This window comes from Caretta caretta, chromosome 7, assembly GCF_965140235.1.
Source record: "Caretta caretta isolate rCarCar2 chromosome 7, rCarCar1.hap1, whole genome shotgun sequence".
In the NCBI taxonomy this organism is placed as follows: Eukaryota; Metazoa; Chordata; order Testudines; family Cheloniidae; genus Caretta; species Caretta caretta.
The window spans coordinates 15,833,750-15,849,710 of NC_134212.1; the positions used below are offsets into that span (position 1 = coordinate 15,833,750).

At 39.3% G+C, this 15,961-nt stretch overlaps 1 protein-coding gene across 8 annotated transcripts in view; it reads left to right on the forward strand.

Annotated features, from left to right (window-relative positions):
• Window positions 1–11,999, forward strand: part of ITPR1 (inositol 1,4,5-trisphosphate receptor type 1) — a 251,501-nt gene extending 239,502 nt beyond the window's left edge. For all 8 annotated transcript variants that reach the window (XM_048856975.2, XM_048856974.2, XM_075130276.1 and 5 more), the window contains 2 exons: window positions 2,896–3,057; window positions 10,636–11,999. In XM_048856975.2, coding sequence (XP_048712932.1) covers window positions 2,896–3,057; window positions 10,636–10,722 — 249 coding nt within the window. In that variant the 3' untranslated portion in view covers window positions 10,723–11,999. The remainder of the gene's footprint in view (window positions 1–2,895; window positions 3,058–10,635) is intronic.
• Window positions 12,000–15,961: the final 3,962 nt, after the last annotated feature.

Here is a 15,961-nt window from a genome sequence, read left to right on the forward strand (position 1 = left end):
TTTAATTTATCAAAGGGTACCTTCTTTCTGCCCATTTTAACCACTGGACATGTTTTTAACTGAGGTTGCATTAGAAACCTTTCTTAGAACAGACTTTCAGTGGAAGCAGGGAAAAGCAACCCCTTCTCAGAATGCATCACATCTGCATCATGCACGACAGTTTCCTCTTTTTTTTTTTTTTTTTTTTTTTTTTACATTTCCAAGCATGGACATTTTAAGAGGCTGGTCAACATCGCCCCCATGTCTGAGATTGTAATGATATTTGCTTTACAGGGACTTTTCCAACTTTACCTAGAAAAGAGCTAATCCGAAACCCAGCACTGTGGTTAGCCAACTTCCGTCAGTGGCTTTAGTCAGTTCGTCTGTTTAAACAGAGGAAGCTGCTACTGTGACGGGAAGAGGGAGCTGACTGCACAGCCAGGATCGTGCTGCTTCGGCTTGTAGGAGGACCACAGCAGACAGTACATAACAACATTGGTATGCAGGATGCCAGTAGTAACTAGTGGGGGGGGTGGGGGGTGGAGGCAGGGAAACAGATTAGGAGTGGAGCTTCAAGTTTATGGCTCACTTAGTGTATTCAAAAAAAATACCAAAGCTTGTGACCAAAAGATGTACGGCTATGTCTTTAAAGAGACCTTGGTGCTTTGCTTAAAGTTCAACAGAAACTAGATCATCATGATAAACCTTTTCTTCAACCTTGAATAGAATTTTTCTGTGCGAACGGGATCCTCCTGGGAGACACGCAGGCTTTGGGATCCATGACACAGAGGTAGACTGCAGTACTTACAGACCCAGCAGGCTTGCCAGCAAATGACCTTTAAACATTCCCCTTTTCATTTTTGATTCATTTTTCATCATCTTAGTTTTAAGGTTTTAGTGTGTTTGTTTCACAGAAAATAAAAATTGGGACAAAATTCTAGATGAAACTGGCCTTTTTCCCTTGCTTCTTTTTGTGTTGCTGGTTGTGTTTTTAAAAACAAAATTAAACTAACTGTTTGTTTTCTCTTCAGGTGGAATGGAGGAGGTTAGAACTGTGTATGTGTACACATATTGACTATTATGCCTTTAGCTCTTTATTTTAGTAAAGGGGTCTAGACAATTATATTGGTTTAAAAAAAGGTGTTTGGGGAGCGGGGGTTGTAAGTAAAGGGGGCCCATCCAACTTGCAATCACTGTGCTTTACTGCATTATTTTGTCCCTTTAATCCTTCCCTGCTTGATACCTGCCCACCCCTTCAGCCAGACTTGTTATTTGACTGGGCATTTCGGTTCAGTTACAGCTGGATGTTACCAGATAAACTTTGAGTGTTGGCCAGACATACAAGCCGTGTATAATGAAGCAGCAGTGAAGTGATTAAGCTATCTAAAATTGATTGGCAACATGCGGTACATACCGTCTTGTGGTAAAAATACCTCCATAAACAAAATTCCTACACAGCCTGTTAACCCTTAGCAGAGATTTTTAAACTTTTTCATAATAATTACTAATAGTACCCAGCTCGTATAGAGTGCTCTTCTCCACAGATCTCAAAACACTGTACAAATGGAATCAATAGCATTATCCCCTTTTACCGTTGAGGGGAAACTGAGGCACAGAGGTGATGTGACTTGCCCAAGGTCACCCAGCAGGCCAGTGGCAGCTCTGAACCACCATAATACCAGTACCGTCAACCCCAAGTTGTTAAAATGCCATATCCCCCAAACTCAAGATATCTTCCAAAAATGATATATTTTGGATTCTTTTTATTTGCTGCCTGTTTTCTGAGTGATCGATTAGGATGCCTGGAGGTCACGTTTTCAGGCCTTCTCCACAACTATGAGGGCTAGAGATTTTTTTTATTATTATTATTATTATTTTGGTGAATGAAACCTGAAATTCTTGTGCTGTTTACTTGTCTCCAGGAGTTGGGGCTTTAAGAAAACCACCAAATATCACAAGACTTTTGATAAAATCGTGAGAGTTGGCAACTCTCTCATCCTGTGTGTGTCTCTTGGATCGGTTTTTCTACCTATTTGTGATCCCGCAGACCACTTCCCTGTTCCCTAATTATCAAATTACACCCCCATTGCAACTAGAGTAATTGCTTATACCGCAAAAAATTTCAACCAACATTTTTTGATTTTCAGCTGGGGCAGTATTTGGGTGTTTTCACTAGAAAAAAATTTCTCCAGAAAGCAAGCACTTTGTGATAAGTAATTTTTTTCCTGTCAAATAAATAGTTTTGACAAAATTTTCCACAGCCCTAATTCTCAAACATGACTGTTCAAGGGCACATCTAGCATGTTCATCTTGACTATGTGCTTTGAAAAGGTGTGTCTCATAATGGGAGACTGTAGCAATAAGGAAGCCAACGGGATTGCTATGGATGTCTTTGCAAAGCACTATTTAAATTCTTTATTTTTTCCCTTGTGAAGCAGGTTTGGATTAAGCAGCCAATTTAGATCTCAGTTATAGCAGTTCAAGGAAGAACCCCTGTATATCTGTGGATAGGAGGCTGGATGGCAGTAGGCTCCAGAATTCTGACTGCTGATTTCTAACACTGGTTAATGCATCTTCAAGTATTAACTATGTTCGTAGTAGAGGACTCGTATGTTATGGTGGAATATACCTGTTCTTAAGGCTGAAGGAGTACATTGGCAGGAAAGGAGAAACGTAGGCTACAAAACCTTTATCCCTCTTACTCTGCAGTGCTGTCCTGTCTCTCCAGTGATGAAATTCTGTGGTGAGGCAGTTCTAGAAATCTCCCAACAGGGTGCAAATAAAACTGAAAGTTTGAACTATTGAGAGCTTGTGACTGAATAATATCGTCGTGTGCTGAAGATTTGCGCGCACACAGCCACACACACAGTTTTGTCCTTTTCTAGCAATAATCATGTCCTTGTGTCTGAATTCCAGGAAAGAAACCTTGATTGGTTCCCTAGGATGCGCGCCATGTCCCTTGTAAGCAGCGATTCTGAAGGAGAACAGAATGAACTCAGGAACTTGCAGGAAAAGCTAGAATCTACCATGAAGCTGGTAACCAACCTCTCTGGCCAGCTGTCAGAGCTTAAAGATCAGGTAAGGAAGTTCTAGCAAAACACAGTTGCAGTGAGGGGGATTAGCTACTGATAAACTTCAATTGGATGGAGAGTACTGGAACCTCCCTGAACATTTGGAAAATTAGGGGAATTTGCAATCACTTGCTGTAAAGCTGGAGATAGAAAGGCATTTTGGATTAAAGAGTTTTGTAAAATCTGGATTGATCTGTATTGGGAATTGGATGTTTACAATTTAACTGACTATACAAACAATGTGCAGAACTCCTTGTTCACTGCTGCCACAACAAATTCACAAGTTTAGAAGAATCTCCAATCCAAATTCCAGTCATACAGCCAACCGAACTGTCCAGTTCTAACAGAACTGAACATTTTCCAATTTACCCATCTTTTAAAAAGTAAAACTTGTTCTAAAAACCAAATCAAATTCCTATTGTGAGCTGTGTATATAATGATTTCTTACCCTGAGAGTATAGAGTAATCCCCCCAAATCATGAAAATATCTTGTATGACACTGCCTATTGCCTTGTATAGTAAAGATTACCAACTGCAACTTCAGTTATGGGTCAATGTTACTCAGCAGACTTGGTTGTAATACACTGACTTCTAATTGACAATAACATTAGAGTGAGAACTCAAGATTTGAATGTTAACTTTTGTTCTAGATCCTTCCTTTACATAGTTATTGCAATGGTTCTTAAACATTTAAGGACAGATTTCTTTTAGAAATCTCTTTTCTGTGACTGTGTGGCCTGGCAAACTATGAATATTTTATTATGGATGACATCCCAAGGTGAAATGCAAGTTGTATAAAAAGTTACCCTTCATGAAATTTTTACTCTAGTGAATTTTATTGTATTCTGGTCTTCCTATGTGTGTGTTTTGCTGGAAGTCTGTACACTGCTAAATCCCAAAATATGCAGAAATATGCGCAAACTCTTATGCAACCTAGTGACCACTCTCTTATTGTTACATACTCGAGGTACTTGTGGCTACATCATCCATATATGTGTGACAGCAAAGAAGGCAGCTCCAGCACTTAACCACAGGCATCCAAAAAGGGAGTCTGGTAATTTACCCTGTACCGGCGAATATTGCCCTGAAATTGCTTTTATTCAGTTTTCAACAGCAACATCCCTGTGAAGAAAAACTGAAGGAGTGTCCCAAGCAACACAGTTCTTGGTTCTCTGTTCCCATTTTCCTCTGTTTAAATGGACACAGACCCTCAAAGAACCCTTTAAATAGTTTAGACCATGTCTCTTCCCTTTTTACACAATACTTCCTGTCGGCCTACAAATGGGAAATCTTGGCCCACATGGCAAAAATCCATGTTTTGTGGGGATACCACCTGGAGCCACTGCTGTCAGGAGATCAATACGGTTCAATCGTAGGTGCTTCTTTACTATTTGCTATTAACAGCGGAAGCAGCTTGGGGCAGGTTCTTTTGGACCATATTCATCTCAGAGATGGGCCTCCCCAAGAAAGCTCAAGTGCCAAAACCCTTTTCCATTTTGTGCTTGAAGTGTCCAACTGAAGATAAAGGGAGAAATGCTGTGGCTTGTCTGAAATTTTATATAGCACAAAATTACTAGTTATACAGCTTTGAACAATAACCTGAACCAGAAGAACACACCGACACCTTAATTAATTGAGTTTATAGATGTAGGCATTGGGTAAAATTCTTTGCTAACTTGCACATCATGGAATCCCAGAGCAGTTGATGGAGTTGTACAGGCCACAAGTAGTCACTGAATTTGGCTCATTATCTCTTCAACGTTTGATTTTTCCTACTGTAAAATGGTTGACAACTTTCTCTAAACTGATTGGTTGTTGCCACTGAGCCTCTTCCTAGGGGTGTTTCTATTATTGTAATTCCCATTTTAAACTGGGATTAGTTCCACTTTGAATTAAATGAGATGCACCATGCTGCAGGTAGCCACTATTACAATCCAAACTTAATCTATAGTAGAAACAGACTGTTATCTGTCAGGAGATAATAGTTCACTAAAGACAAATACTACCTGTCTGGCACAAATCTATAATTTGCACCATGCTTCCTAACTGGCAAAATTCCTGTTGTTCAGGTCTCCATGTACTGCTGTTAGAGTTACAGCTGAAGGTTTTATGGTGCATGGGACATAATCTTGCCAGCAGGCTGGCTAGGAAAAATATGTGTAACTGAGCACAGAGTATGAAGTGAATTAAAATGTTGCTGCTTTTTAACTGAACTATTTTATTATACGCTTGCTTTGCAGTTTCAGAACAGTACACTGTGCAAGCAGGATAGGAAAACCCAGCCAAGGAATCTACTCTCAGGAGTGCATTTTCTGGATAGGAAATTTACATTGATAAAGTAGGTTTCAGAGTAACAGCCATGTTAGTCTGTATTCTCAAAAAGAAAAGGAGTACTTGTGGCACCTTAGAGACTAACCAATTTATCTGAGCATAAGCTTTCGTGTAGCTCACGAAAGCTTATGCTCAGATAAATTGGTTAGTCTCTAAGGTGCCACAAGTACTCCTTTTCTTTTTATTGATAAAGTAGTTAGTCTTTGCAAGAGAGTATTGGCTGAGATGCTCACTGTCCTTTTTTTCCACTACGTGCTCTGCTCTTCTGATGGTGAGAATCAGTCAGGTTAATGCAGGGGTAGTCAATAGGTGGACCTGGGCCAAATCCAGACTTTTGAATGTATTTGTCACGGAGTCCCCGGGCAATGCTCTGGAACTGCTCCCTACAAAGCCAGTCAGGACTCGGGGGAAGTCTCCTTTCTGTGAGCAGACGGTCTTAAGGAGACAGCTCACACAACTTCCACCTTCCTGGGTCTGACCTCGGAGCATTCAGCATCCTCTGCCCTTCTGTGCACTTCCCACAGCGAGTCCGCCCAGGCAGGCTCCTGGGGAAGCCAGAGGGTCCTGCACCCCAACTTCGCAGTCAGACATGACTCTCAGCCAGCCAGTAAAACAGAAGGTTTATTAGATGACAGGAACATGGTCTAAAACAGAGCTTGTAGGTGCAGAGAACAGGACCCCTCAGCCGGGTCCATTTTGGGGGGCAGTTAGCTAGACAACCACATCTGCACTTCACTCCATGTCCCCAGTCAGCCCCAAACTGAAACTCTCTCCAGCCCCTCCTCCTCTGGGCTTTGTCCCTTTCCTGGGCCAGGAGGTCACCTGATCTCTTTGTCTTCAACCCTTTTGCTCTCACCTTGCAGAGGGGAAGGGCCAGGTCATCAGTTGCCAGGAAACAGGGTGTTGGCCATTCTCTGTGTCCAGACCCCTGCACACACCTGCCCTTTAGGGCTCTGCAACGATCATACACCCTTATCCTACCACCTAGATACTTAAGAACTGGATAGGGGAAACTGAGGCACCCCCACAATATTCAGAGGAAACATTAAGAACAGCCCCGCTTTGTCACAGTATTACCATACAGTAATACTTGTAGTACAGTAATCTAATCAATTTTCACTTTGTGCCAAATATATATTTTCATCAGTCAATAATTTTGTGGCTAAGTCACATCTCCTTTTAACCTCGTGCTTGATGGAACCATTGGCACCGATCAGACTTCCTAGATACACATAAGATTCTACTTGTTCTATCGAAACTTCATCTATTATCCCTTTTCCAAGATGCAATCACTTTTTCATACGAGTATTTATTGTAAGTCCAAGTCGACTGCAACAGTTTTTCAAGGTAGCAAAGAATATTATCCGTTCAAATGTGTCTGCCAGTTGCACAACATCATCTGCATAGGTTTACAAATTTAACTCTAGATCATCCAATCTCCAGCCCTCCCACTCGTCTGACATTTAGTGTCCAGTTTCAGAACATGATGAAAAGTGATGGTGATTCCGTGCCCCCTGGTCTTATGCCACACTTTGACTTGACTGAGTTGCTTAGTTTTTCACCAGTTCTTATGGCACTGCAGAAGCCCTCATAAATAACTTCTGTAAATAACATCCGATGAAGTGAGCTGTAGCTCACAAAAGCTTATGGTCAAATAAATTGGTTAGTCTCTAAGGTGCCTTTTCTTTCTATAACTGCAGTTATCTTGTCTGGAGCTCCAGAATTTTGCTACTTTCCATAATGTTTCTCTCCAAACCAAATCCTCTTATCTATGCCTTAATATACTCATTGGGTCGCTGTCATGCCACTTTGCCTGGAAACAGTTATCTTAAACATGTGACGTAGGTCTTCCTGTTAGAGGGTCTGACTCATATCCACTGCAGTCAATGGGATTCTTTCCATCAATTTCAATCAGGCCTTGGATCATGCCCCAGATGTATTTATTTCTAAAGCTTGCAACTTTCTACTGCCCAAGCACAAAGAACCTTCCCTTGTTCTTTGTGAAAAGATAGCTACTTCACTGCAAAGGCAGAACGGGAAACCAGCTTCATTAATGTGATAGCTCTTAGGAATTCCCCTAAGTACTGTCACTGAGATAACCCTGCTTAAGTTGCAGGATGCTCCAATTATGAGACAAAACTAGTACATCTCTCCATCATATTGGGAAGAACTGTCTCCAGGAAGAGGAGCTAGCTCAGGGATTGTTCTGAATCAAATAAAGGGCAAATCTTTCATTTGTTTGCTTTGTGATCTAACTGATCCTACAAGTTTCTGGGGATTGTAAGTGTCATTTAAAACTGAAATTCTGAGTGTCCACTTTGAAAATGCTTTTGAAATAAAATAAAAATGCACCAGGAACTATTGAAAATCTGACCATTTTTAATTCATTACTGTAAATGAGTATGAAGCACTTGCAAAAGGCATTAAAGCAACAAGTTACAAAAGTAACTCCCTCTCCAGTTAAGTAACTCACTCTCCAGATCAAGACAAAAATTGCTCAATGGGGTCTTTGACGCTTCCAAACGCCATACTAGAACAATGTGATTCTGCATCTAGGTTTCATTTTGTTTTCAACTTGCATTTAGTCAGCTTATGCTTTCCTTAAAAAAAAATTAATTCCTCCTGTTAACTAAACTTGTATCAAAATTTAGCATTCTGTTTAACTACTGTCCTTCCCTCATTCTTCTACCATTTTGCGTGCCTCCTTCATATCTAATTGTTTGAATCCAATTGCTACTCACAACCTTGTCCCCTCTGAAAGCATATGTTTTATTAATTTGTCCAGTGGAAATAATAGAATAATGGAAATAAAACCTACAAATAGGTTTTCTCTGTTTGTATTAAGTAGTTAATTATATTTTAAAAAATAACACACACTTCAAACCCCATATAGCATTAGGAAATCTAAGGGTTAGAGTAGGGGAACTGAGCTAGGACCTGAGTGCTGCTCCACTCCTTTGGTGTGACTTTGAGAAAGACACAACTTGATTCAGCTCCATTTGAAACAGTCTCCTTCTATGAAAGTTAGATTGTGACCTTTACCTATTGGTTAAAGGAGCATATTTACAGATATGTACATCATAGAGGTGATTAGATTAATTAATGGTGTTTAAAATGCTTTTCAGTCCTCTAATGAAAGGTAGTAGCAAAAGGATAATTCTGAAGATTGTTCACGGCAGTCCAGTCTGGTTGAGTCATCTTGCCGTGGCAAACTCCATACTTTAATTATTCAATGCCTGACCTTAGAAAGGGAGAATTTATTCGGTCTCTCAACGTATAGATTTTATGTAAATCTGCTCAAGTGTGTTTACTGGTAGAGAGCTGAAAATGCAAACAGGCTATCTGTTATCTTGGCATTGATTTACTGTCCCTATCAATTATATTAGTCAGTATTTGGAGTGAAATGTCCCAAAAACGAACAATTACACAGATTAGTAACCTGCATGAATATAGACATGATAGAAAAAGCACTATTTGGTTCAAATGAATTCCAAGCCAAAACAAGGGCCAATAACAATTCATATGATATGAAAAATGGTGGAAATTCACATTGTAGCTCAACTTTTTAATGAAAAATTATTGTATAAGCTGTATCTGGTTTGGATGCTAAATTTTGGTAGAGTGGGAACAATATCTAGAGACTGGTTTCTTACAACTTGCTATTCAGTGTAAATGTTTATTATATTAAAGTAACTCCTAAAACAGAACGGAAGGAGTATTGATTAAAAAACTCTAAGTATCTTGACAGATGCATGGTAGCCTGGCTCCATTTATTTTTATTAAGTCTCAGTATGCTCAGTCCAGGGGAAGAAGAAATAAAAATGGAACAAGATTGTGGTCCTTTTGTGTGTTGACCAAGTAATGCCATGGGGGATGAGCAGTAATAAGGTTGGGTCTCTGCACTTTTATGTAAGTCTTGGAATTTGCAGCCATTGTGATGGTAATGTGATGGAGGCTGAACAGTACCCATGTTATCCGAGGAAGAATCATTTGGTGTTAGGCTGGAGTTAGGGAGCCTGAGTTCTACTCCCTGCCAAAGATTTCCTGCGTGACTTCGGGTCAGTCACTTCAGGCTTGCTCTTCAGACCCTATGAAAATCAGGCCCTATGAGTATGTCTACACTGCAATTAAAAATCGACGGCTGGCCTGTGTCAGCTGACTCAGGCTCGCAGGGCTCAGGCCACGGGGTCTGTGTAATTGCAGTGTAGATGTTCGGCCTGAACCCGAATCCTGCAAGCCCAAGTCAGCTGACACAGCGAGCTGTGGGTTTTTAATTGCAGTGTAAACACACCCTATATCTCCTTCTGCGTCAGTTTCTGTAGAATGGAGATACTTACCTTCTTCAGGGGTGATGTGAGGACAAATTCATTAATGTTCATGAAATGCTCATATACTAGGATGATGGGGACCACAGAAATGCCAGTGTTACTGATTAAACTGGTGTGTTGGTTGTCTCAGGCTTTCAGACCTTAGCAGATTTCTAACAAGGTGTTGGGAAGGGTTGAACGCAAAGAAACATGGATAATGGCTGCTTTGCCGTGCTCTGGATCACAATAATGAAGGGATATGCTTCTCTATTAGGAGTGTCACTCTCTTTAGCTCGTATACCTTCTTCCCTCTCAAATTTGGTGGTGGTATTACATTTGATGTAAATTATTATTGGCAAACATCCAGAATTTTGGGACTGAGGTTACAGAAAATGTTTTGTGGAAAAATATGTAGTTTTGCTCCTGTGTCCCTTATTTTGCATTATTGCCTCCTATCTCAGCTTTGGCAAATCAGGAGGAATGTTTGCATTCTTGTGACCCAAGAGTGAATTTCTACAAACAGTTGATATTTTCAGACTGAGATGAAGTCTCCCAACACACAGTACCCCTACTTTCCCCAAATAGGTTGTGGAAATAGTGGGAAGTCTACAGAGAATTATCAACACAGGAAGTTTTTGAAAGCTATCATCTAGGTTAATTTCATGCCAGTAATGTGGCCCTTCACAGAACATTTTTTTGCAAAACAGCATCCGTCATCTCTGAATACTTAATCACATGAGCAGGTTCACAGATATCCCTGCTGGGTTCACAAAACAGGGGATATGATTGACCTTTTTAATCTATTCATGTTTAGCAGCCGGAAGTGCATTATTTGTAGAAAGTGGGTTTCAGAATAAACCCTAACCACAAATACAGCGATGGTTCATTCTGTGAGCTGACGTACAGGAAGTGTCTCGGTCTAATGAGCAAACTTTTTAATTTTCCAGATGACAGAACAGAGGAAGCAGAAACAGCGTATTGGTCTCCTAGGACATCCTCCTCCCGTGAATGTGAACCCACAGCAACCAGCATAAATCAAAAGGGTCGCATATCCCTCTCAAAACAACATGAATAACGCTAAACAAGAGTTCAGATTCAACCACTAAGGCTGCTTCTATGTATGATTAGTTCATTTGTAAATACCCTGTTTTTATATGTATGTATATGACTGCTACTATAAAAATCTGGGCATATGTATTGTAATTAGATCTTGTTGGCATGTGATTGGGGGTTATACTTGTGCCAAAAGTATGAAAATTGCCTTTTATTGGAAGGACCATAGAGACCCCTTGAATTGCACTTGAAAAGGATTGACTAAAAAGTATGTGACTTGTATTTTGTATTTAAAAACTAGAATAGCTAGTATTTATGTTTTTATACAATTGTGCAATATTAAATATGCAATCACAATATACTGGTAACTCCTAAACATCCTAAAGGGAGTACACATCTTTGAATCTGGTGTGTTAGTACAATGTAATAAATAGTTCAAAATTACAGGTGTAAATGAGGGTGCTGCCAAACTGTGTTCCTGGTGTTTCATACCCCTGGGCATTTTTGTACCATGCGTGTAAATATCCTGAAATGCCATATCTGGCTGCCTCTTCCTCCTAGGGTTAACATTGGGAATCTGAGCTGTTAAATTGGTATACATTTAAAAAAAAGAAAATTTGGTTCTTAAATATTCTTTGGAAGCCTCCAGATTGAGGTGTGTTTCAAATGATTATTTCTTAAATATAGGAGACCACAGAAGCTCAAATGTTAGTTTTTGAAGAATTCAACAGATTTCTTAAAGGGAACTTTTTATGCAAAATTAAGTTTGGGATGAAAATACACTGCTAGTAAATCAGTGTAATTTCTTAGAGTTTTGTGCCATACCATTTAGATGGTTTCTGAACTTAACATTCCCCATGTAGCCTTTTCTTCTTTTGTTTGTTCATTAGAGATGCACATTCCCAGCCAGGAGTTTTAACAGACATGCATTGCACCATTGAAGTATGAACTATCCTATTTTAGGACTTGTAGTTGAGCACTGACGTAGGTAGTACTTATGAAAGAGACTCTTCTTTGGGGTTGAGTTTGTGTTTTCCCTCCATTTGGTCACTTTTGTTCCTGGTATGAAAAATATGAAAGGAACCTCTTTTTTTTATATCTGTCACCTAGTTTTGTACATGGACCTCATTTTACAGTAGCTAAAATTACTCTGCAATAGTGTCTAAAAAAACCCAGCAGAGTTATGGATGGAGAGCTACGAAAGTTTGTAAATGCATAAACAGAAGTATTTAAATAAATGATGCAGAATAATACTGTACAGTTGACAGACTGCTGTTAGTTTGTTCCCTTCCCATGAAATTTTATTCGTTTTACCTGCTGTCCTAATCCATGTTCCTTTTATTAGGCTAACCTTCCTCTACTTGAAAACCACATGACTGAGTAGCTAGAATACTTTAAAAGGCAAGGATTTTCTTAGAATGCTGAAATGAGCCATTGAGGGGGTGATCTTTTATTAACAGAGCAAATAATTGACCTTTGACAGTGGAAACTACAGTGTTCTATAAATCTCTCTAGGGATGGTTCTCAAGCTTTTATGATCGATACCTTAGCTCAGAGGCTCTTCATCAGAGCAAGGATAGGGAGCCGATGTCCCACCAATTGTTCTGCCCACCCCGTGCAAGCTGAAACCTGCAACAGAGCTTAAAACACACTCCAGACCCAAGCACTGCGCTCTCAAGAGCGATCACTACAGATCAGAGTGCACACACTTGACTGGGAGACAGCAGGAACTAGCTGTGGTACAGTTAATAGGTTCTTAATGTGGTAAAAAGGTACAATTGTCTGCAAAGGGTAGGAACCACTGCTCAAGATCAGAATGAAATGTCAGATAATTTGCAATGAACGGGGTGGGGGGGAATCCTCCAGCTCTAAAAACAGGTGCCATCAATGCTTTTAACCCAAGATGTTGGATCATATATTTAGTCCAGGATTCAGTGTTGGGATCCAAGAGGGGGAGTGACAACTTCAAGACTCTTACACGTCTATACTTTAGAAGACATTCGAGACTCTTATTGTCTAACTCGTAAATTTTTTTCTAACAGTATGATAAACCTTCCTAAAGACAGCTCTGAAATGAACCAATAGCCAGTATATGAAATCCTGGAAAATGTGTGGAGTTGGCATGTAATTTTTTAACTCAGTGGAATAACTTAACAGCAAAAGGTAACTTCCAGGAACAAAACTACTACTGTCAAACCACAGCCCTAACATGAGTACAGAAGTAAAGGACAGAGACTCGGCCTTCCTTCTTGATGTGTATAAGGCCAAGCCTAATGTTTCTCCTCAATGAGTAAAATAATATGAGCCCCACAACTTAGTTTGCATCTCATTGACTGGTAGGTAATTGGGAGAGGGAGAAGGGATATGCTGTTTAAAACTTTAAATATTTCTATAGCAGTTATATATATTTTATTTTGGACATTAGATGACACCAGACTTCCTAAGTACCTCCCAAGTATTTTTCAAACATATAAAAAAAATAAACTTCTCCCCCTTACTCAATCTATAGGAGAAATAACTGGACTAGTTTTATAGGAGTTCCATTTTGTTTGGGTGTGAACAACTTAATGAGGGAAAACCAAGAAGAAGGTGAAACCTACTTCCCTCAACCTCTGTGAGAAGCAAGTATTAATCTCTCTACTTCACTTTCCATAGCTGAAAAGTAAGTAACTTGATGCAGCTTACCGAGGGGAGTTAGTTAAAGAATTAAAAACTCTCAAATTCTAATCTGCCTCCCAGCCCTACATGCACACCACATTTCTCAGATTCACAGGACTTTTAAAATGAGATTCCCATATTTTAAAGTTTGGGGATATAATTATTTGTCTTAAAATAACTTTGTCCGTGGCTAACCTGAATGTGTCCTTCTGAAGAGGAACAAAGAATCGGCTAGTTTCACTAATAATGGAAAGTTATAGAGGGGAAGTATCTCCAATTATTTTTCACTTTGCATCAATGGCTGAATTGCTGACTGAGAATTTTCTTCACTAATGAAGCAGGTGACATGGTAATCAAGACAATGCAAAAATGTTTAGAAAATATAGTTGTAATGCAGTGGTCCTATGATTGCTACAAAGACTGTCTAGACTTGTCATCATTTTACAGCAAATTGGCACAGAACAGGACAAAGAAACTTGGATTACGGTCTGTGTGCTAACGGCAGGGACTCTCAATAGAACTTGTGTGATGGATACCTTGTTATATAATGGAGTCTTGATTGATACTTTGTCAGTCAAGTCACAATATAGCTCCACATAACAATTCAGCTTGTCTCCAAGACTGGGAAATGCTCCTACACACATACTTAATAGGTTTTTTTAAAATTGCCTATTGTATTTTTGAACAAGAGAAACATATTTGGAGTACTTTTCCTTTTACGTTTAAAAGATAAGCATCTGAAGACACTGCCTTGTGTTTTCTCTGTTCCATGGTCCTACTAACAATTCTTTAATTTTTGCAGACACTTATAACATGCCTAAAATGGTACATAAAAAGACTAATGCACAAAATGTATCACCTGCAAAAATGTCCAAAGTGATCATTAAAAGTCGCTGCAGCAGTATGACACATGGAAACTTGGAAGATTCTAACACTGAATTTATTTTTTTAAATGAGATTGTTGATCATCATGGGACTGGTTTCCTAAACTCTGCAGTGTATACACCTTAACTTGTGTATTTTCCGACGTTTAAGGGCTTAACTGTGCAGCCTTAATGCTTAACATCAAGTATTTGCATTTACAAATGAAATAACCATGTTGTTAATCTTTTAAAGATATGACTGATACTAAATCATGATAGGATGATTCTTAGAGTAGAAATAGTACAAATGTGAAGCTGACATTTGTGTTGGTGAAATAAGTGCTAAATATTGCAGGGTGGTGAGAGATCTTTGAGTCTGATATTTTTTAACTACCTTATCCAGTTTTCCTCAGACTCAATATTGTAATTCAATAAATGTCAAACATGTGTAAAAGTAAACTGAACTGTGTTCTTGTCCCATGCCATAGTACAAAGCTGATTTGTTTTTAGCAACTAGCAAAGATGCTGGAAAACCCCTACAAAGATTTCATTTTAAACAAAAAGTACCAAAAACTCCACCAGTTTTGCATCACAAAGTAGTGGTTAAAGTAAAGACTTGAGTAAAGCAGCATGTTTGTGGTTTTTGTGGGTGGATGGATCTCAGAATGACTATCAGTCTTTCAAAGGGGAGATCTGCATGTCATCTCTGCATATGACAAGCAAAATCTGTAGTGACAAATATCTTTCCAACATAGTCTACAACATTAGCCACATAACCCTCTTGCTATACACAGTACTCATCATGTCAGCACTTGGAGTATAAACCCCTTTTTTTCAGACACATAACCAACAGTGAGATAAACTTAGAAAGGAAAGTCAAGTATGGAAGTGATACTAAAGCTGCAATCAAATGGCACTTCAAACATGCTTAGTTATGTAAGATTAAAACTGTGATATGTGTATAAGTGGCACCATACCAAATAGTTGCATTAATTTATTTATCCTACTTTTATGATGTTCTCATGGGTACCTGTGGCACTTTTCTCTGTAGTATCTGAGCACTTGAGTATGACTACACACTGATGCTTGGAAGTGAAATTACATCACACTGTAAGGAAAAAGAAAACTAAAACCACTTGAATAATTATGCCAAATCAAAGGAAGTCTCAAGCAATTTAAATGCAGTCACAATCCCAGGATGCAGCTATTGTATGTGTGGAAACAAGCTGACAACTGGTAACATCTCTATAGAAGTATGTTCCCCTCCCCACCCCACCCCCAAAAAACACCACCACAGAAGCAAGAACACCAGAACTTAGTTCAAACCAGCTTTTACATTTGAACAGCCATCATCTGTCAGATCCCTCCTGAAAATTCACTCCTACCTCTTTAGTGTTCCATCACCCATTCTCTCTCTGATGCTATCTGCTCCCACTCTGGCACCTGGTCCATTTTTTTTTTTTCCTGTTTAGGAAAAAAATGTTTAGTGCCTCAATCTCAGTGAGGGACTGACTCTGCACCATTCCCACATGTTGAGTAGTACTTACTCACTCATTGGCAATGGGACCACTTGCACGGGTAAGTGCTACTCTCTGCTAAGGAAACAGTGCAGAATCCAGGCCCTTTGATTGTTAACTCCTTGCTGCAGAGATTTTTGTCTTCTTGTCTGTTTCCTCCTGTGATACTATATAAATAAATA